This window comes from Thalassophryne amazonica, chromosome 15 (assembly GCF_902500255.1).
Source record: "Thalassophryne amazonica chromosome 15, fThaAma1.1, whole genome shotgun sequence".
Taxonomy (NCBI): Eukaryota; Metazoa; Chordata; class Actinopteri; order Batrachoidiformes; family Batrachoididae; genus Thalassophryne; species Thalassophryne amazonica.
Genome location: NC_047117.1, coordinates 18938455 through 18962819, shown reverse-complemented (window position 1 = coordinate 18962819; position 24365 = coordinate 18938455). Strand labels below are relative to the sequence as shown.

The window sequence follows — 24365 nt, the reverse complement described above, 5'->3', positions numbered from 1 at the left end:
GCGCATTGTTAAGTCCTGTCACGTTGTGAGCGAGGTGAATTGTCTCCACACACACACCCATATTCATCCAACCGAATTCAGATCGCTCCAGTTTTTCAGAAGAACTTTGTGACTGCATGCTTAGTTGGGCTCTGTGCCATGGAGTGGCGCAGAGAGGAGGAGGAGGACAGAGCCAGATGTGTGGCTTCATGCGGCTCTCGTCTCGTGCATTTTCCCAAACATCAGGCACATGCAGCAGGTGGAACACCTGCAGGAGCGCGCTGAAGAGCACTGAAATGAGACTTTTAGTCAACTTGGTGTCAGCAATCAAACTGAATGCGGTGCAGCAGAGTTTAATTGTGCACACGCTTCTTCGTCCGCCGGACTGGAGGAGGTGCAAAGATGTCTGGGTGCACATGAGTCTTCTCTCGCTCCTCTGGTTGCTCAGACTCGTTCTCCCGCTCATCGGTTACAACAGCAGGTGGAACACCTGCAGGAGCGTCCTGAGGAGCTTCAGCAGGAACTGTGGAACGACACTTGACTGACTTTGCGTAACTGTTCCTCTTTGGCATACTGCATCAAACTGAACGTTGTGGAGCTGAGTTTAATTGTGCGCACGTGACAGAAAACTGATCCGTCATGGCGCGCAGTGAAATGTGACGCCGCGTTACAAGTCGTGTCAAAACTTGACAGTTTTCGTGTCAATTCGTAATAACACGTGACAGTTTGGGCTCCAAGAACCATCACAGGAACCACTACGAACGTTGTCACGTTCTATTAAGGATCAATACTCATCAAGACAGATCAATACGCTCAGTTGCGATCTCCACGACGTGAGGCGAAATGAGGGTGGTGTGTGATATTCGTGGAAGATTTTTTGACAGGCGAAAACATGCTCCACGAATATCAAGAATATCACGCACCAACACGCACTATTAAGAAACCTATTCAGATGCGTTAAGTCACATTAAGAATGTCAGGAATGTGTCACGAATGACAGAAAAATGACATTCGTAACACATCTTGCTTATGTGTAAACACACCTTAAAAGGCACCTGTCCACACACTCAATCAGACACACTCCAACTCTGTCCACCATGGCCAAGAACAAAGAGCTGTCTAAGGACCCCAGGGACAAAATTGTAGACCTGCACAAGGCTGGGATGGACTACAGGACAACAGGCAAGCAGCTTGGTGAGAAGACAACAACTGTTGGCGTAATTATTAGAAAATGGAAGAAACACAAGATGACTGTCAATCTTCCTCGGTCTGGGGCTCCATGCAAGATCTTGCCTCGAGGGGTAAGGATGATTGTGAGAAAGCTCAGAAGTACATGGGAGGACCTGGTCAATTACCTGAAGAGAGCTGGGACCACAGTCACAAAGATTACATTAGTAACACATGATGCTGTCATGGTTTAAAATCCTGCAGGGCAGCAAGGTCCCCCTGCTCAAGCCAGCAAATGTCCAGGCCCGTTTAAAGTTCACCAGTGACCATCTGGATGACTCAGAGGAGGCATGGGAGAAGATCATGTGGTCAGGTGAGACCAAAATTGAGCTTTTTGGTATCAACTCCACTCACCGTGTTTGGAGGATGAGAACAACCCCAAGAACACTGCCCCAACTGTGAAGCATGTGGGTGGAAACCTCATGTTTTTAAGGTCCTTTTCTGCAAAGGGGACAAGGCGACTGCACCGTATTGAAGGAAGGATGGATGGGGTCATGTATCGAGAGATTCTGGCGAACAACCTCCTTCCCTCAGTAAGAGCATTGAAGATGGGTCATGGCTGGGTCTTCCAGCATGACAATGACCCCAAACACACAGCCAGGGCAACTAAGGAAGGGCTCTGTAAGAAGCATTTCAAGGTGCTGGAGTGGCCTGGCCAGTCTCCAGACCTGAACTCAGTAAAAAATCTTTGGACGGCCTTGAAACTTGAAACCTGAAAGATCTGGAGAAGAGCTGTATGGAGGAGTGGACCAAAATCCCTGCTGCAGTGTGTGAAAACTTGGTCAAGAACTACAGGAAACATCTGACCTCTGTAATTGAAAACAAAGGTTTCTGTACCAAATATTAAGGTCTGTTTTTATATTGTATCAAATACTTATTTCATGCAGTAAAATGTAAATTAATTATTTAAAAATCATACAGTGTGATTTTATGGATTTTTTTTTAAGATTCTGTCTCTCAGAGTTGAAGTGTACCTACGATAAAAATTACAGACCTCTTCATTCTTTGTAGTGGAAAAACTTGCAAAATTGACAGTGTATCAAATACTTATTTGCCTCACTGTATGAACTGGAAGCCCAAGTGCCCATGAACAGGAAGAAAAGTCGTAAAAACAAACACATACCTGGAGTATCAAAATAAAGCACCAGAAGATGTGAGTAGAGCACGGCCATGACACACAGGTTATGATTTTATTGATTGCTGATTCTGCACATTGCTATTATATTAGCCAAGACCAAACTAGACGAAGACCAGACTTAAATACTACCACTTGGAGAAATGTAATTCCAAGATGTCTATCAGTGCAAGAGTCTTGTTAGCGTAACTTCTCTGAAACCATACTATAGTTAATTTCACTGAAATTTCGCACGATGATAGTATAAACTATGTGGTGATGTGCATGAAGGAAAATAATTCTGGTGTGATGTCTTCAAAGGGAGATAATTGGAGGTTGACCAGTTTGTTACTGGTGTTTCATCATAAAAGATTTGCTACCATCGATAATACATACAAGAAGTCGTGTGGCAGCGTGGGGGTGAGCTGGATCACACATCTCGAGTTTTTTAACCAGCCATCATTAGTCCTGTCTGTCTGCTTGATCAATACAAAACAAAGCCTCCTGCTTGTTCTCCATTCAGCCATCACAGTGGGAGGTGCTGGATGCGTGTGAGGGTGGTGTGTCTGTCACTTTGAATAGAGTTTGGTGCATTAGTCATCTGTGTGTGTTTGCTGCAGTGCCCCTGCTGAAGGGCGAACTATAAGGCCCTGGTCAGCATGATGTAGGGCTCCTGGGACATCCTGGGGTTTGGGATCAATACCTCTTCTTCTGCATCTCACTGCTTCACTATTTCTGCCCCTCCTCACCCAATGGCTTGACTTTGAGCTATTTCTGGTTGTTCTATGGATTAACAACACTCCAACAATCAATGGGCCAAACTTTCTATCCCTGTTCTCTCTCTGCTTCTCTTTCTTTGCATCTTTGCTTGTGTCAGCTTCCTTTGACTGCAAAACTATTATTCTTCTAATTTATCTTGTTGTCCTGAAGTATGCAAAACTACTAAACGTGTCAGATCAGTTCAGTGTCATGAATGCACAGCCCCAAAAATAGAAGCAAAAGCAGAGGGAATATCATTCTTATACTGATGCCATGTGATACAATCCAGGGAATTGACTCAGATGGTGACCTTGCTGTGACGAAGTGGCAAATGCACTTTACTACTTCCTGTTCCTATTTGCTGGTGTGTGTGGTCAAGATCGTGACGGCTTTTGGGCTGAGGGAACAGTATGCAGACAGTTAAGATAAACTGTGCATTGTGATGCTTTGGTAAAAAAAAAAAAATACCTGTTATATCAGTGCCTGTTCAAACCAAATCTTAGTGCAAGCACTGGTGTAATTGTGCTGTTTGTGAGGTCTTTAACGGTGGAGGCACACCCAAATTAAGCCCTCCAAAAACAAACACATTTTATGTGTGAAGCATTTTTCACTGTGGCAAACAGAGTGCAGGCTTTTAAAATAGCTGAACCACAATGACCCGAGGTGAGGAGAACAGTTGATATAAGTATCATGGTGCGAGGTGGATTGACACCAAAAGCGATAGGAAGCAAATGCTCAGACGTGAGGGTTTGAGCAAAAAGGCTTTATCTGGAAAACTTGCAGAAGGTTCGTTACAGAAGGAGGCAGTCAGCATAGCAGAGGTAACAGGCGGGTAACAGGCTGAGGCGAGGTCAAAAAATGAGCAAAGCTCAAACACCGTGGTGACAAGAAGCACAATAGGCAGAGACAGAGGCAAAGTCAAAAAACGAGCAAGGTTCAGGGATTAGGCAAGGCGGAGGTCGGTTAACAAAAGCAAGGTCAAAAATACACAGCAGAACAGGGCTGAGACGTGAGGCTGGAACGTGCAAAAATACAAAAATCTGGCAAGGGACTGTGAGACTGTGAAGGCTTAAATACTAGTGGAAAAATCAGGGTTGAAAAATGAGGAACAGGTGTGCAGAAGGTGCTGGAAGGGGGCGTGACTGGGGAAGACAAAGGTAAGTGCAAGAGAGTGCAGTCAGGCAAAAGCAAAGTGAACTGGGGCAAGATAACTAAGTGCAGAAAAACCAACAGTGCAAAATGTGACGTGCTTGACAAATCATAATAAATATGAACAAAACAAAAGGGCAAAACTAAGAACTAAGGTGGCGAGTCAAAAAGTGAAAGCCCAGAAAACTAATGATTATAACTAAAACTACAGCGGACCTGATACAGAAAACGTGAATACAATAAAAGTGGCAAAACAAACTATTGGTTAAACAGAAAATAAATGCTGAGCAGTTAATAAAACCGGTGATTACATAATGAAGCAATGAATAACTGACACACAATAAACGATAACAGAAAATAAAACCCAAGACTAACAGAACACAACCTGACAATAACACACTGAAAATAAATAAAGCAAAATCAGAGAATACATAACTACTTCAGAAGATCATGAATAAATGAATGACCACACAACTAAATGATAAACAATGGATGAACTAGTTACTGCAGCATACACAAAGGAAAGCAATAAACAAAACCGGACAGAGACTTAAAATACAAAGTATGAACATATGGGAAATAAAACTGTCCCAGGTTTTTTGAAATGTGTTCCAAGCATCCATTTCAAAATGAGCAAATATTTGTACAAAAACAAAAAAGTCTATCAATTTGAACATTAAATATCTTGTCTTTGTGGTGTATTCAACTGAATTCATTGTATTCTGTTTTTATTTACATTTCACACAACGTCCCAACTTCATTGGAATTGGGGTTGTACATCCTGCGAGGCCCTGAGATTCATGGGGGCTAGCACATATCCCCATATATGGCAGCATGCAGGGGCGGTCCTGGAGGCGGGCCGACCGGGCAGCCGCCCGGTGCGGCACGACCGTGCGGAAAAAAAAAACGGGGTGGGGGGGTTGTCCTGACGGGGGGGGGGGGGGGGGGGGGGTTCGTGGTTACGTTACGTTACGGCAGAGCGGCGCCCCCACCTTCCCGTCCCATGGCGGCTTTCCTCTCACTCATTCCTGCAGCTTCACAGTGCTATAAACAGTAGCGAAGCAAAGACTGCAGCAAAACGAGACGAGTCATTGGATAAATACTGGGCTTTGTCCCGCCCATCGGACGCTCAGCTTCTGCATGATGATTGGCTGATCTGTCTGAGGCTGAATCCCTTTTTGATTGACAGCGAAATGAGCGAATCAGCGATCTTTTGGTGTAAACATCCGTGGGAGCATTTTCATTCTTTTCTGAGTTGAACCGGAGACTTTCCTAATCCTCTTAGTGGCATTTTCTTTGTTAAAAACGACTAGTGACAAATCGAGCTTCTATTTCTGGTGGGGTTTTTTTGTAGCTGCTTGTGTTTGGAGACTGACTTCTATCACTCTTTCTGACTTCTATCGCAGTTTCTGTCCCTACCGAGCAGCGAGTGCTGCTGAGCTCCTCCACCGTCACAAAGCACTCACAGGCGGACACACTTCACACTAGCCTCGCGCCAGTCCCAGCTAGCGAGCTAGCTAGGTAGCAAGCTGCACATAATGGCAGACAATCTGAATGTTGTGGACCAGATTTTGGCGAAGCCATTTGATAGTCTTCCTTACGAAGAAGCCGTGGCTGCTGTCATGACTTCAGCTCTCAATGGTTTGCAGGCCAAAGTTAAAGCAACAGCCCCCAGTGCAATGTTTGTGCATTGCTATGCACACAGACTGAATCTGGTTCTGTCTCAGGGGGCTAAATGCTTATCTGAGTGCAGAATATTTTTTGCATCACTCTCTGGGTTTGCCACATTTTTCTCAAAATCCACAAAGAGGATGTCTTTTCTTGAGTCTGCAGGCTGCTCAAGGTTGTCCAGAAATGCGCCTACTCAATGGAATTTCACATCACAGATAGTGAGCACTGTGGCAAACAATTATGATGCCCTCCTGCAAACTTTTGAGATGATCATTGCAGATAAGTCCATGGATGATAACACATTAGACTGTGCCAATTTCTTTGTTTGGCCCGGGGAGTAAATCACTCTAGGACCGCCACTGGCAGCATGAAGCAGGTGAGAGTTTACAACTCTCTCTGGATGGGACACCAGTCCATCACAGGTTACTTCCATTCCATTACTCCCATTTACAGCTGGGTGAACTGGGACCAATGAAGATAAAGTTTCTTGCACAGACCTGGAACTGAACCCCAGTCTGTGTTGTACATGTTTATTACTGGATTTAAGGCTTGAGTAAAGTATTGTAACCATGACATAATATTGTCTTTATTGTACACAATAAGACTATTATTGCTACATTAAAGAAGCACTACAGTGCATTCCAGGCTTCATGTTAACTCCACATATCAGACACTATTATTCAAAGTTATTCTCACTTACCATCTCTGTCAATGTGATTTGTGAAATGTGTGAACCTTATATTTGTTCAGCGCTGCAACAATAGCACAGAGCAAATCACTGCACCACATTGACACCTCATTTCCTTTAGTGGCCATTCTGATAAGTTAGCTGACAAGTTTCTACCAATCTGTTGTTAATGTATTTGTGTTTCAAACTCTCCCCAGAGGGCAATAACTGCCCTCAGGGAAGCATTAAGTGATGGGTATTACACATGTTCATTGTTAGAGGTTAGAAGATGTACAGATATGACAGATGGTGGAGTAACAAGAATACTGAGAACAAGTGTGTGTTTGACACAGTCAGTTGCTGAGAGTCAGTAAAAAGTGAGGACAGTAAAAGACTGTAATTACTGAAACACTGAGTTTCTGTAACGCACAGCTTCATTATTGTGAAGACACTTTGTGGAACTATTGTACCTGAATAACTGTACCCTAATAGGGCACCGCAGTCTCGTTCGAGGTCGGGCACTAAAGGGTTAAAATATGACACATATGATGTCATTTTTCTACTTCCGAGGACAGAAACACGGCATTTTCTCTGAAATTTTGGTCAAATTACACGCAAACAAAGTGAAAATACAAAGAAAAAGTGATGATGTGGTGGAAAGTGAACATGTGTTGAGGTTTGTTTATGACCCGGAGCTCAAACATGTCAAGGCGGTTATGTAGGCGAGAGAATGTAGCTACTCTGGTTAACTATGTAGGCTAATACTAATCGACACGATGTCTCCCATTTGCCTCATCTTCCCTTCTCCACTGGGAACCACAAACACTGCACTTTTCACGACTGCTTCGGTGATTGCAGCCGAAAATAAAACGGTACACCAGAGTGGTTGACCCCATAAATGGTCAAATCCCGCAATATCATGCAGGGTTCAAACCAGACTGTGGTGCCCTATTAATGGTGAAAGTGTACACTGTAGTTACCTAATGAGAGGCTTTTAGGTGTTGTTCCGGGAGGTCGGACCAATCAATAGTCATGGAGGGCCAAGACTCTGCAGAGTTTGATAGTATTCAGTCAGCAGATAACCAGTCAGTTATGTTCTTCTACAACAGCAATGCTCAGGACTAGGGATTTGCGGATCCGATATTTTGGACTGGTATCAGCCTGATGTTGATGAAAATGATTGGATAGGATATTACAAATTTAAAAAACAAAATCTGATCCAATCAGAGCCTTGTATTGCACATCTGAGTCATGTTACAGGCTATGTGAAATTCCTTTAGGGTAGTAGAATATTTGTTGCACAGTTTGAGTTGATGTTTTGTGCCAAGTTAACAAGGTACATACCAACAAACATGTTTATTAACAGATTTGTTTGTTTTTTTTTAAGATGGGGAAAGGTATTGGATTGGTATTGGTATGAGCAGATACTGAAGGTTCAAGTATTGGTATCATGTCAAACATATAACAGTGGTGGTGTGAGATCCCTCTCTGAAGTAGCATGTACATACTTGTAAATATGTCCACAAGTCAGATGAAATCACAAATCAAATCCCTACGCAATGCATCTCAACTTTCGTGGTTACCTGGAGGCAAAACGTGTTTCTAGATCTTTGTTTGGACCAATGAATTACAACTCGGAATACCTAATGGCACTCTGCCAACCTCGGGGGCTGTCGTGCAGTGATAACTGCAACAGCTGAGCAATTTTGAGTCATCTCACATGGTTGCTTCTGGCCTCATTCACCAGGTGGCTTCAGGTTAGCATCATTCTCTGCTTAACATTTGTGGAGCACCTTATGATAAGTGGCAAAGCCTTTCGCAAATATCACAGCTTGTTATAATTCTGGAGCACCAGTTGGTTAATTTTATTTTTACCTACCAGTTTTCTTGTTTTAACATTGTCTGATCAACTGCATACAAAAAAGGAATTTTATGGTCAAGACCCCTGGCCTCATACCTTGGTCCCACCTGGTACAGTAGAACCAATACAGTGTAATGTGAAAGGCCATAGTGATTTGGATTATCGGTTGTCATTAAAGTAGCTTTATGTAAATTACTAAATCCATTGTTAAAATTCTCCGATCAAACCATGTGCAGATTTATTGACTGAGTTATGGTCACGCTTCTCCTTGCTAGGTTGACCTCTGTGACAAATCTGTTTGCAGTTGAATGGCCAAGGACACATTTTACCCAATACTTTAAGTATGGCTCATAAAAACAACACTGTACATTTAGTGATGATTTGTGATATATTATAACTGAGATATATTTGCTTCCAGCTGTATTCTGGGGAGACATCGCTTTAGATGAGGAAGACTTACAGATGTTCCACATTGATAGGACGATAGACCTGACACAGCATGCGCACTCTCAACAGGGACACACATCTGGTGAGTGGACTCAACCACAACACAATCATTAGGACTTTTTGTTTTGTTTTGTTTTTTTTGCCTGTGTTGCACTGAAATCATTCTGATTATTGAATCTGAACGTGTTTATGTGAGCACAAAGATGTGTGATTGCACGTTACTGAATTGATATTCCAGTTGTGCATGCATAATTAGACTTTTAGCATTCATCACCTGTGCAAATTTGAAGATGGACCTGCTGAATTTACAGGTAGGAGGAATGAAGACCTTTGGGCATAGGGATGGGTATTGATAAGATTTTATCGATATCGATACCATTATCGATTCTGCTTATCGATCCGATTCCTTATCGATTCCCTTATTGATACTGTTTGTGAATTTTCTGTGTACTAAAAGTAGGCTTTAAAGGTTTTCTATGTCAACAACATTTTATTGAGTCTTAAAATAAATAAATATGAAATTGGTCACTGGATCCTTAAACTCTGGACATAGTAAACTCTACATGGTGGATCCTTGATCTCTGAATATAAATAGAAATAAAACAAAATCTGTAGTTTTTGTCAAAAGCATTTCCTTTCGGACATTATTGGCATGAAAGTCTTTCCATACCTCTGAGCTGAGCTCTTACAGCCAGCTGCGCTGCACGTCAGGATGTAATTCATAAAGAATGTAGGACGTCTCATTTTAGGTGGAAAAAACGTTTTAGTCGATTATAGTTTGTCTGTATTACAGAGTTTGGAAAGAGGTGTCATTTTATTTAAAGTAGTGATTCACTTTGAATTTATTAATTCCAACCAGACTCTAACCTGACTTTAATCCACACAAAAGTGACTCACGATTGACATATTTTAATGGTTTTGAAGAGCTGTGAATCAAAGAACCAACAAGCCAGCGGATCGAGGCATTGCTTCATTGTTTCACGTTTCAAAGTGGAGTGGCGCTGCAGAAACGGTTGATTACAGACCTGCTGCAGGGTCTGTAATCAACATAGAGAAATGATAATTTTCCTAATAAACACCCTCAAAAACAACGGCCGCTCTGAAAGACCGATAAGGGAATCGTTAAGCAAAAAGACTATGAATATTGGTGGATCAAATCATTTCTTAACAATACCCGAAAAGAACCAGTTCTCGATACCCAACCCTATTCGGGCATTTTTTTTTGTGGCACACATGTTCATAATTCTCCGGGTGCCATCAACATGGGACACCTATTCAACAGAGGTCCATGTGTTATCTGAGGACCATCTAACCGCAATTTGCATATCCTGATGGTGGCAAAATGGAATCTGAAATGATTTGCAGACATATGGAGATTGGGCAGTCTTCAGCGCCTTTTATGGGCGTCTGACAGTGATCTGTGCCATCCACCTGCTGTCTACATATGCTTCGGATGTCATTGTGCAGGTGTGGACGAGGCAGTCCAGATGCATTTGGACCACATCTGGCCACACCCCTTTTCTTCCCGACTGCACTGGATAATGGCAATACTTGCCGTGTTGGAATGGCTCCTCCACATTCTTGCAATGTGTGACTGGGCCTTAGTCTGATAGGCAATACAGGTTCTGTCTTGGTCATGGAATAGTGGCCCAGCGTTTTATTTTTGCATGGATATTGGAGGGTGCTCGGGAGTATGCCCAGTCTCCACATGTTTTGTGAACTGGGAAAAGGTGTACGACTATATCCTGCAAGCTGTCCTCTAGGGGGTGCTGCAGGAGAATGGAGTACTTAGGCCACTGCAATGCGTCATCCGGTCTCTATAGAACCCATGTAGGAGCTGCTTCCACATTTGCAGTATTTTGTCAGACTGGTTTGCAGTGGGTGTTGGATTCCTCTAGGACTGCCCCTAGTCCCCAGTCTTCTTTGTTTGTGATTATCATGGACAAGATTTCAAGATGCAGTCAGGGACTGGAGGGTGTCTAGCTTGGTGACCTCAGAATTACCTTCCTGCTTTTTGTGTATGATGTGGTTCTGTTGGCTTCGTCGGACACTGAGCTCCAGTGTAAATCAGGCAGGTGTGAGGCAGAGTGGGAAGTGACTGGGATGAGGATCAGCACCTCCAAATCTGAAGCTATGGTTCTTTGTTGGAAAATGGGGGATTGCACCCTTTGGGGCAGGGGAGAGGTATTACTGCTTCACATTGAAAGGAGTCAGCTGAGGTATTTGGTCCAAGTGGTGAAGATGCCTTCTAGTCATCTCCCTAGGGGAGTCTTCCAGTCATGCTCAGCTGGGGGGTGGCACTGGGGAAGACCCAGGACATCATGAAGGGATTATACATATCAGGAATGCTTTGGCATCCACCAGGAAGAGTTAGAGGCTGTCGCCGAGGATATGATAAGGAAGTGTGGACTGAGCTACTTCGTCTGTTGCCATCGTGACCTTGACCTGGATAAGAAAATAAATCAATTGTAAAGATTAGGTATCTCAGTGGGACTACCACTATGTGGACCTGGGTACAATTTCTTTGACAAGACACATCATCTGCATTGTCCCAGTCCACCCAGCTCTCAATGGGTATCAACATTGGCTGGGAAGTACTGTCCAGGGGGAGTTGCAGACTGTCATCTGCTAGGGAATTGAGGGAAAAGCAAAGGCACCAGTGGGCCTCAGGGCAGATTTAGGACTTTTCTCCTTCACATGTGTCATTAACTGCTAACCAAAGCAGCTTGAATAGGGAGAATGTTGAAAAACCTGATGTCTTTGCCTCTTTCCTGTTTTGTTTTTGTGCATGCATGTTGTCAGGTGGCCTGGAGGAACATGAAATTAGTAAAAGGAAAGGACTGTTGTATCTTCTGCTGGACAGAATACACAGATTTGGCTTTGGTAAGTATTTAAATAGTAACAATTTCTGTAAATTTATGTCTGTAAACCACCACGACGGAGTTGAAATGAAACAATCAAGATGTGTTTCTAGACTTTTCCATGAAAACTAGCTTATGTCTTCATGACAGAATAATAATTTGATAGTGATTATATTCAAGAGAAAAGTCACCAAGTGATGTTTCACTCTTGAGGGAGGGGAGAAAAGTCTGCAATGTTATGGTGCAGCACAAACACACCACAGCACGCCATACTGGGCATTAACAATTATATAATCACACAGGCTGAAATTGTGATTACGGTACGATACGGTGAGTTGTGCAGCCTGACTCGTGCATATTCAGTATAAATCATGAATTCCTTTTCTTAGTATAATTATTTCTCTTTTAGCTTTATGAGCCTTTGATCTCAACAGGTGAATGAAAGGCTCCACACTGAGATATAAGTTTATATTACGAATTACGAATATTTATTGTCAGGAATACATGCACTGAGCTTTGATGGACCACACATAGTTGAGTGTGTGTTTTTTAACTATATGACTTCATATTATGACTTATTTGGCTGGTTCTGTCCTGGAATGTACTTTGGACTCGCTAAACTGACATCAGTTATGGACAACCCCTCTCACCCTTTATATGAGTTTGTAGGAGCCTTAAGCAGCTCCTCCAGTAATAGATTGCTGAACCCTCTGTGCAAAACAGAATAACTCTGCAGGTCATTTACTTCAACTGCAGTCAGACTGCATAATTGTCAGGGACTGAGGTGGCGAGGCACAGCGGGCGGATGAACACAAATGCATGACTCAGATGTGGGTTAAGGAAAAGGCTTTATCCAAAAAACAGGCTCAGGTCGATACACAGGGTCACAAGCAGGCAGGCGGCAGTACAGACAGTGTTGAGGCGGCGGCGTGGTCAGTGACAAGCAGAGTTCCAGCACGAGCAAACAGGTGTATCAGAGAAAGCAAAAACGTAGTCAAAAAACAAGCAGGGTTCAGGCACAGAGAAGCAGGTTAACATGCTCAGGCAGAAACGTGGTCAAGGACAAGCAGAGGTCGAGAACGGCAAAAACACAGACTATGACAGGATACAGGTGGCTTGGAACGAGGCAGAATGCACAACGAACTAGCAGTGAGCTGTTGAAGACAAGGGGTTTAAATCAGAGGATAATCAGGGCTTGATGATATGCAGGTGCAGGAAAGAAGGCGTGGCTGAGTGAGACGAGTGGAGTAAAGAAGGCGTGGCTGAGTGAGACGAGTGGAGTAAAGAAGGCGTGGCTGAGTGAGACGAGTGGAATGACAGGTGGGCGTGTCAGACAAAAGCAGGAAAAAGAGGAATATGACAGTGACAGAACAAATGTTAAACAATAAGGAAATAATGATACCTAGAATACAAATGTGGTAACAGAATAAACAAAGGCAGGAACAGAACAGAAAATTAAAGGCTGGACCTAACCTAGATGAGAACTCAACATGTGGCAGGAGTGTACAGAAAACCCTGATTTACAAGTGTGCTCAAGACAGTGACTGAATAACCAGAAAGTAAAGGATGAAGACTAAACTAGAACAGAACTCAAGTGGCTGAAGTGTAACAGATAATCCTCAAAACTTAATGTGATAACACAGTATGACTAAATAAAAAGCAGAGACTAAACTAGAACAGAACTTAACGTGGCTGAAGTGTAACAGATCATAAAACCAAGTCCAAAGTGGAAGAAACAGAAAATAAACATTCAGGGTCATACAGAAGGACAAAGAGAGGGAAACAGAGGGAGACTGGGGGACAAAACCAGATTCAGGGCAGGTCCAGGGCTAAAACCTGACAATAATACCTCAAAATGTTTATAGCACCATAACCACCTGTTGCACTATTAACTACGTCTTCCCCCACTTTTTGTACTTTATTACATGCACAACTGTGCAATTTATCTTGTTCAGAAATTCTACCATATCTATACATATACAAACATATATATACTCACTTATATTCTATTTTCACGAAATCTGTTCACATTAGTATTTATGCAACCACCAGCAAACATTGCAATATACTTTAGTCACCGTTCTTTAATGTAAATATTTTTCTTTACTGTACAACTTGTTGCTGCAACAAATGATTTTCCCCACTGTATCTAAATTTTTACTATCAACCAAATTACTGCAAGAATATACATTAAATGTAGGTTTCACTTTTTCTCGCTTTTCTGTTTCAGATTATCTCCCGCAGAACTTCAGCAAGGGGGCCGCCAGTCCCAAGAGCCAAAGTGGAAAAGCTGGGAAGACTGGGAACGCGGTGAAGAGCCGTTTTCCCCGAGCAGCCACATCCCGAGCTGAGCGGATATGGCCTGGAGGAGTGATTCCCTACGTCATTGGAGGAAACTTCACTGGTAAGCAACTCTGCTGGCCTGCTGCCTACCCTGCCGAGCACGAACGTGCATGCTGCCGCGTGACTGCTTCCAAGTAGGATCTAAAATGTGTGTTTTTCAGGTAGTCAGAGGGCCATGTTTAAACAGGCCATGCGACACTGGGAGAAACAGACGTGCGTTACATTCATCGAGAAGACAGATGAGGAAAGCTACATAGTCTTCACCTACAGACCCTGTGGGTGAGTAGTGTGTGTGTGTGTGTGTGTGTGTGTGTGTGTGTGTGTGTGTGTGTGTGTGTGTGTGTGTGTGTGTGTGTGTGTGTGTGTGTGTGTGGACCTAGAATTTAGTAGTGACCTTGTCACAAAGCAAAACGATACGGTCACTTAACAATGGCTCCGCTTTCCTTCCTGTCCTGCTCCTGTTTCCCTCCAATCAGTGTAAGTGTTTCTGAGTCCGTGCATTTGCACTTTTTTCGTACTTTGTAAAATTGCATTGTTCTTTCAAGTGTCAGCGCTGTGGGGGTCATAGTGTGTTTGTACAGTAGTGTCACCTCACTCATTTGTAGTAAGTTGTAAGGTTGTAGAGGAGCTAAAATCAGTGCTTTTGGAAATATTTGTGCAGTCTGCAGATGTGCAGATAATAGACTGGACTGCTGCACAGCAGTAACATTTTAAATCTGGTCTTCAGTGACCCTCATGTGGGCCTCTGCCTTCTTAAATGGGGCCGCATATGTGATTAATCGATATATACTACATTCACTCTGCCTTTAATGTGTGTGTGTGTGTGTGTGTGTGCTTTTAAATTGCAGCTGTTGATTAACTGCTGTGCCAGATTAACTTACTGGAAGAGTAAAGAATTTCTCTGAACCTTCCTTGTGCCTTCAGTCTGCAAACGTGTGACATGAATACAACACACACCCTAATCCACGGGGTGGCAGTAATGCATGGAAAACTAAATTGCTATTCCATATTTTTTCAGCAAAAGAAAAAACATGATCTGAAAAAAACTCTGTTTGAGTTTGTCCTTCTGTGTGCGAGTCCTTCCTGCAAACAGTTCAGCGAAAGAAGAAATTATAGTATTAATAGAATTACCTTGCATCCTAATACTGAGTATGTATCAGTGTACCGGGGTTCTATTACCAACCACTATTGTAGTTTTGGGTCATGGCAACACCTCAGTGGCAAGGAAGATTGTCTCTTTATTTTTTCATATGGTTATTTCTGGTAATTGACTCTTCTTGTGCACATGCGCTGATTTACATACAGGCAGAATTCAGGTTTACGCTCAAAATTTATACAGTTATCTGGATTTACGAGCATCTCCTGAACCTGTGGTACTACAGTCATATGATCCCACCAAGAACGAGATTACGTTACAAAAATGTTCTAAAACAAGGCACAATGAATTCTTTAAAGTTTGAGAACATGGCGCCTATAGGGATTAAACAAAAAGAAGTTTTCAGAAACAGAATAGTCTGTATTCATTGATAAAATTGTTCCTATGAGGTGTGTGTACTCCAGCTGAATGCGGACTTCAGCGTGCCGTGGGGGTGCATTGATCTCTAAATGCTGGATTGCTACCAAAAGTTGTCTCAATCCATAACAAAACCGTTATCTTTCTTTTTATGTTGTGAGAATGATCAAACACAGCTTTAAAATGTTACTTGTTTATCTCTAGATATGAAAGAGATGTGTTAATTTAGGTTTAGAATATAGTCATTGTTTGTCATGAGAGTTAATTCAGTTTAATTCATTCACCTAGTTTATATAGTATGACATCATTGCATAAGAGTTAACTTGTACTAACCTCCCCCTATAGCCGACGGATTATCTGAAAAACTAATTTAATTTATGCATACCAATGTACACACAATGCAACAAACATCATCATGAAGAACTTGAGTTTGGACAAAATCCAGATCAGGTGTAGTAAAAGATGAAATCTAGTCCAGTTCTACTGGATTTATTATAGCACATATGAAGTTAAGAGCAGTTTTAATTGTTTACTCCTACATGTCATACTGTAATACAGACAGTACAGTCAGATATCAACTACATCATGCACAGGTTTGTGTTATTATCATAATCACTATGATTATAGTGTACACAACCCGTGCACACAGAAAACGTAATAAAAATGCAATGCTGCGGCAGAAACCTGCCATTATAGTTATACTTAATTAGTCATGCACAGATCCTATACTTAGGTTATCTGCAATTTTGTGAAGCAGACAAAAATAAATGTCACTGAGTATAGTCCATGTTTGGATTGAGGATCTTCTACTCCTCTAAGATAACCAGTAAGATGGATGTTTGTGGCTATTTTTAAAATCCCAATACATCAGTTATTTAATGCTTATTACCCATAATACATTAACTAATGTGAACACCATCAATAAGGGATTACCTAAGACAGTAGTTGACCCTTAACTACTTGTTAGTTAATTCTTATTAATACATTAACTAACATGGACACTATTAATAAATGATTACTAAACACACTAGATGACTTTTAACTACTTGTTAGTTCATCTTTATTAACACATTAACTAACATGAACACAATTAATAAGGGATTACTTAAGACAGTAGTTGACTCTTAATTAAGTGATACTTAATCCTTATTAATACATTAACAAACAAAACACTATTAAGAAATGATTACTAAACACAATAGTGACTCTTAACTACTTGTTAATCCTTATTAATACATTAAGATAAGATAAGATAATACTTTATTGTCAGATCAGAGATCCAAAATTTGTCTTATTCAGTAACTCCGTTACAACACAACACATAAACAGCACAAATAAGACACAGATATTTCACAATCAAACAATCCATACAACAAAACAAAAATTTACTCACATTGCAACCTTGATAATGTTATTATGGATTAAGCTCCTTATTTAGTTTAAGTATCGACTGATGCACAAAAGAATGTTTCAGTCTGACCTTATTAAACCGTGGAACACTGTATCAGCATCCAGATGGAAGAAGGACATATTGACTGCTCAGAACATGATTAGTGTCAGTTAGTTAACACTATTAATCATTTATTAATAGTGTTAACTAACATGAACACTTAATAATTGATTACTAAACACATTATATGACTTTTAACTACTTATTAGTTAATTCTTATTAATACATTAACAAACATGAGCATAATTAATAAATGATTACTAAACACATTAGATGACTTTTAACTACTTGTTAGTTAATACTTATTCATACATTAACTGACATGAACACTATTAATAAATGATTACTAAACAAATTAGATGACTTTTAACTATTAGTTAATCCTTATTAATACATTAACTAACATGAACACTATTAATAAATGACTTATATGACACTTAACTACTTGTTAGTTAACCCTTATTAATACATTAACGAACATGAACATCATTATTAAAGATTACTAAACACATTAGTTAACTATTAATTAACTTGTATTTAATGGTTTTTACTGCATTAACTAACATCACACTAACCTCACTAACATCACCTCTTACTCTCGTTAAAAGTCACGGTGGGGGGGGAGCTGGAGCCTATCCCAGCAGTGCACTAACTAACATGATTACCAACAATAAATGATTGCTAAACACATTAGCTCTTAACTACATGTTAGTTAATCCTTATTAATACATTAATTAACATGAACAGTGTTAATCAATGATTGCTGAACAAATGAATTAACTCTTAATGTTTATTACTACATTAACTAACACACACATCATTATTAAATGATTACTAAACACATTAGTTAGTTAACACGTTCATTATAACAAAGTCAGTTTTGAAAAGGTTAGATGTTTAAATGTTGCAGCTTAGAGACATTGGATGAAAGATGCTGAGAGTTTTCTGCAATAGGTTGGCTGCATCACAGATTAGACACTTTAATCTGATTTAAAAATAACCTAGTTGGATGTTTGATGCGTCTGACAAAGAGACGCCGCGAGGGAGAGTTTAAAAAAAAAGAAATCACAAAAACATCAGAGAACAACAGGCCCTTTGTGATACTGTTTGAAGCAGTTACAGTACGTATACTGTTACAACTGTGTAGTGGATCTTAAAATATGCACTCAAAGACTTCCTTACTCCACTAACGCCTGATCTTTACTCTGCAATCATCCTGCTGGTTAAATTTAATCAGATTTGTTAGCCTGGCACAGATGTCTCGGCTAACCACCAGAGGAGAATAGTTGAATTTTGTGTGCTCTGTACTTGGAATAATGTGGGAATTCTCCCACATTATTCTCTTTGGGTTATGACACTGCAGCTTTATCAGTGTTTTATGTCAATAAATGCTGATGCGGTTCTTCCGTTGGATGCAAGCGCAGGAAATCCTGATAATATTATGTTAACTCAGAACTGTATTACTGGGACTTCTCCCGCATGTGTATAACGTGTTTATAAACTAATTTATCTGTCTCCCTGCTGTTATCTTCCCGAATAGGTGTTGCTCCTATGTGGGTCGTCGTGGCAACGGGCCGCAGGCAATCTCCATAGGCAAGAACTGTGACAAGTTTGGTATTGTGGTGCATGAACTAGGTCACGTGATTGGCTTCTGGCATGAGCACACACGACCTGATCGGGATGATCATGTGACCATAATCCGGGACAACATCCAACCAGGTGAGAGTCATTACCCATCATTCACCTGTGTCTCCTTTTGTTGCTGCAGCAGGATTAAAGTCGCAGTGAAAACACAAGAATATGTATGAGATAAAATGATCTCATACATATTCTTGTGTTTTTGGTTATGATGCCTTTTGGTTTTTATCAAATGGATGTTAAAATAGAAGGGTACCCATTACAATGTCCATAAATGCCTAGACAAAAAAAGAGTCTATTTAATTATGTTTTAAAGTTTTAAAAATTAGTGGCCTTGTATCCATACCCACCCAAAATTTTAACGGTATTGAAGTCCTAACACAATTTTTTCACTGTGTTTCAAGCAAACTGAATCATTAATTACTGTATTAAATTAAAACAAATTACTAAAACTAATGTTTTGAACCAGTTCAAGGAACAAACATGAAATGTATCTCATTGCTTAAGTTTTTCTCTCGTTTTCTGGCATAAAACATCATTTAATCATGTGACCAGCACAGACGTAAACATGATGCTAGCAGGAAAAAACAATAACTGTAATATGTTGTAATATGTAAATACAAAATAAACAAACGCAGCGTGTTTCAAAAGGTTAGCGCCCGTTTTCTTTATTTCAGTGGCTTACAATGGAGGTGGAGCCAGCAATGCGTTTGCCCGCAAACCTTGTAAAATTCAGGCAAAAACGTGTATTGCACCTCCTATGGTGATACATGAGTACAGATATGCAGTTAGCTGAATTAATATATATCTAGGAGTAACAACAAAACCAGAAACTTTATATTTTTTAATGTTCCAGAACATAACTTTATTTTAAGCCTCTGTGGCTGACGCCGTTGTATACAACAGCTAAGACCAAGCTTTACTAAATTATAAATAACTTTTGAATGATATGAGATAGAAACTTACTTTTTTTTTTTGCTGAAAAGTTAATTCCGCGGACGTTCGAGCCAGCCATCGGTCATCTTTGTACTCCTCATAGAAGATGTGTGATGACGTGCGCAATGTGAGTGTCCAATTGGAATTGGTTCACCGTCACATGGTTTTTCAAAATCCAATCGTAGGGCAGATTCACCTCACATGAAAAGCCAAAGATCGTTTTCAGGAGTGATATGTTACTAGTTGGCCCGTTTGAATAGCCCCCTGGGTGCTCCAATGAGTACATACTATTCTAATGCGCCCTGCGCCATTACGCACAACGATCAGTGAAAGCAGATGGAGCAGATGGAGAGCCTCTGTTGACAATCTCACATGCTCAAACAAAGAGTGTGTAACTATCAGGATTGCTCCACTAGTTTGCATGTGAATGTTACTGGATAACTCTGTTGCTTTCTCTGCGTAAAGCACTGTTTACCATATCAATGGACAACAAAATGCACAGACCATTTTGTATATATTGTTCAAAATGTGCATTTGTGTTTACTGTTTGAACCTTTTTGTTGTCCAGTCTTTCACACAAGACCACAAATTACTTTTATAAAGTGTCAAAACAGTTGTTTATTATAGTTTGCTGTGTGTTTTGATTAAATGTGTGTGGAAAATTATTTTCCACTTTACTTTTTTCTTTCTTATTTGTGATTGTAAACCTTTATAAGACTTATAAAACACAACAAAAGCATATATATTCTGAAAGCACAGGTTGTCCTGAAAAAAAGAGACATAAAACTTGATTGTGGGATGCAGGGAGAGCTGTTAACAGCAATAATAAAACATTTATGCCAGGCGAGTGAACTGTCCAAAAATACCCTTGGACCCCAGAGGGTTAAATAATGGTAGCCAGGTAATAATGGGACATTTCTATTCTTTTATTACAAATTAAAAATAGTTTCTGTTTGCAGTCACTTGGTTGTGAGTTTACTTGCTGTCTTCCCGTCAACATCATGCATGTCTTTGAATGCAGAGAGAAATTCACCAGTGGCGGGATCTAGTGTGGTTTCCCTGTTTACAACCAAAGGGTGTAAATACTGGGTTACACTTTACTTGAAGGTATTGTCATAATAGTGACATAACATTGTTATAACTGTTATATGACACAGTCATGAATGTGTCATAAACATTATGTCAATGTCATAAACATTTATGACTGCTGTCATTAAGTGTAATTCGGTTTTTGTAATGACAAGTTGACATTTTTTGGGTTGTCTTGAAAATGACAACTTGATCTTAATCAAAGAGATATAACCAGAAGTTGTCTTTGGCCTTTTTGGTCTTCAGTTGTATACCAAATTGTCAACTTGTCATTACAAAAATGGTATATATTCATATATACGGTTGGTGTTAGATATCAACTTCAATGTTTGAAGGACAGGCTAACATATGAAGAGAAATAAGGTTGGAAATATTTAGCTAGTTTTTATTAGCTTAAACAATGTGCCTAGCATAGCCTAGCTTGTTAACTACAGTATTAGTGACAGATTGTAGCGTAAAAATACAGCCTATATCAATAGACATATTTATGAAGTCCAAAAGATACATATGGATACATAACACATTACACAGCCTCATATGGAACAATACTAAGTAGAATTCCATTTGGTGCTAAACAGTCTAGGAAAGGTAAATTTAAGGTGGAACCAAAAACCTAAAATGAAAATATAGATTTTTCTTTAAATTAACAGATTAAAAAAGTAATTCTGATTTGAAGCCCTGATTAAAACACCCTGAAAAAAGTTTTAAATTGAAATAATGTCTTGGCTCTAGACCCGGTGTAAGGTATATGGCAAGTTTCTTGAAAACCAATTCTTTCATTTCTGAGTAATCCTGCAAACTTTCTCAGTAATCTTACAAAAGCCAATGAACTGATAAAATGAGGTGGGCAACAATTTTGTATATTATGTGAGTACAGAGTTCTACTTTCTTCTCTAATTTTTTAATTCCGCATAACTTTGATGACACACTCAGTGTAAGAATAATTCATGTTTTCAACATCAAATAAACCTTCTACTTGCTTGCCATAGGGTCATAGGGTCATCATGGCTTGTAACGAATTGTGTTTTGATGTTATTTGACAAAACATTGTTTTCCACAGTTTCTGAGATGTATTCACTTCAAGGACCCATAGGTGTCACCATGCTGATTTAGGTTAACGTTTGACTGAAAATCTCCCTGTGTCCATCAAAAACACATCCTGGGCATTTGGAAACACAGTTCAGCTATATTATTTCTGATGTTCAGAGTTGCTTTTATCTGACGACAACATGTCGGTACCTTTCAAATTCACACTTGTTTCCAGCTCTGCCTGAGTGTGAATGAGTCTTAATAATGAGTGTGAAGTCACCAAGACCCTCAGACTGTCTGTCAGTTTATCCTCCCCTATTCCAAAATCATTAACAACCTGACAATTTGTCATACAACTTCCGCTGTGATGAGAATCAGCACCTCCAAATCTGTGGCCAGCCGGGAAGCAGAGACGGGCCACTCTGGATTGCAAGCCAGCTGCAAAACACGTGAAGGAGTTTTTAGTGTCTTGGGGTGTTATTTAAGAATGAGCATAGATTAGAATGAAATAGAATATCAACAGTGACATCCATGTCTGTGTGTGGTTGGCCTTTGAGATTGAGAGATGTGTGAGAAGAGCTTATGGAATTATGAGGTTGCTTGACAGAGGTCTTTGGCAATACTAAGACCTTTGCAAGTCTTCAGGGCCCTGGTGCTACTTGTTGTACTGCACGGTTGTGAGATTTGGACAATAACCATTGACCTTTGTGAGACGTGAACACCAGTGACCTCAGGGAATGACTGGATGTCTTCGCTACTAGGTCTCTTTGGCGGATCTTTGGATATCACTGGAATTACGTTGTGTCATTTACTTTGGGAGACTTAGCTGAGGAGCATCAGTTGCATCATGAGGGAATGCCAGCTATGCCATCTAGGACATGTGGTCTGTTTCTGTGGGCATGATCCAGCACACATTTGCCTCAGTGTGGAGAACCCAACAGCTTCAATAGGTCAATGGGACATACTTGTTTCATCTGGCTACAGCAGATATATGGCTAATTTTGAGACGTGGGGAGGGGCTGGTGATCTGCCTGGGTGATTGCCATCCAGGAGCCAAGGCAGTTCTGTCGTGCTGGATGCAGCATTGAGCAGCACCTGCATTTGCTCCCAGTCCTGACCTGACTCAGTTCTGGATGAGTGGTTGAATATATACGGTTGATCAGGACAATACTGTGTTATGTGTTATGAACAGATTTTCTTATATTTATTTCCACATTACATTTGGCTTGTTATGTGCAATCTCTGATTCCCAGGCCAGGAGTATAACTTTCTCAAGATGGAACCAGGGGAGGTGAACTCTCTCGGGGAGCCGTATGATTTTGACAGCATCATGCACTATGCGAGGAACACCTTTTCACGGTAATCAGCAGCCCGACACTGGACTCATGTTGGTTCTACAAAACTGATACATAAATCACGCTGAGAAAAACTTCCACTTGCCTATCCTAATGTCAAATAGGAAGCACTGGATGGTGGATGTTAAGGCATCACCGCCTTTTACAAACCAAACAGGCATATTGTGCATGAAATGACTGGAAAGTAGACTTTAGAGAAAGTGGTACACAAACACTAATCCTACACATTCTAGCTTTATGTTAAGTCCAAAAATGTATTACAGCAGGTTGACATTAGCGTTTACATTTTCTCAACCTTTATTTATGTTTAATCTTATATTTATGGATGCATGTCACTGTTATTATAAATGATATAATGGCTGAGTGGATCCTTGTCATTTGATTGGTGCTTTGTATGTCACGTAACATGGATTATTCGTCCCATTTGTGTTGCATTGCATTTAGCCTGCAATTTGGTTCCATTTACCGTGCAAATTTGGTTCCATACATTTTGCACCGTTGCACACTGCGACCACCGCAGCATTTAGCTAAACATGGCGGAGTTTGTTTTGCTGACGGATGACGATTTGAAGGCGCTAAATGACGCTGCTAATTCTTCTAACACACACACACACACACAAATGCTGTAAGCCGTCTGGAGGCATGAAGATCTGTTAGGATGAAAAGCTGGACTAATTTCTGACGTCATTTTTGGCTGGACTGAGGAACTACACAAAGTCTTTTTTTGAAGTACGCAAAGTCAGTGCACGGCATCACGGACTACATCGTCAGAATTATTTGAACTACTAGAATTATATGAACTACTAGAACTACTAGAATTATATGAACTATCTAACTGTTTTTCCAAGTTGACTGAGAACAATTTTGGACTCCTATTTAAAGTTCATGTTGGACTGTTGACATCAAAGCACCAGTGATGCACACCAAAATGTAAGTCCCTTTTCTGTTGTTTATCAATTATTGTATAACCGCTGAGTGGATCCTTGTCATTTAATTGGTGCTTTATATGTCATGTGACTTGGATTATTCAGCCCATTTGTGTTGCATTGCATTTATAGCGTGCAAATGTGGTTCCATACATTTTGTACCATTGCGCGCTGGAAGGTTATAAATTAATAAAATATCAAATGACAAGGACCTATTTTAGCCATTATATAAAACAAATAATTTATGTTTTTACATTCTTTCAATGGAACGAATAAATATTTAATTCGGTGAAAGCTGGAATGTACCATTCAACTTCTAATCATTGAATGGAACATTCCATTTTTCACCGC

At 40.4% G+C, this 24365-nt stretch overlaps 1 protein-coding gene across 3 annotated transcripts in view; it reads left to right on the top strand.

Moving 5' to 3' along the window:
- Positions 1–24365, top strand: part of tll1 (tolloid-like 1) — a 127429-nt gene that overhangs the window by 35792 nt on the left and 67272 nt on the right. For all 3 annotated transcript variants that reach the window (XM_034188876.1, XM_034188877.1, XM_034188875.1), the window contains exons 2-7: positions 8846–8956; positions 11677–11757; positions 13966–14139; positions 14240–14357; positions 18582–18760; positions 22987–23092. In XM_034188876.1, the coding sequence (XP_034044767.1) occupies positions 8846–8956; positions 11677–11757; positions 13966–14139; positions 14240–14357; positions 18582–18760; positions 22987–23092 (769 nt within the window). The remainder of the gene's footprint in view (positions 1–8845; positions 8957–11676; positions 11758–13965; positions 14140–14239; positions 14358–18581; positions 18761–22986; positions 23093–24365) is intronic.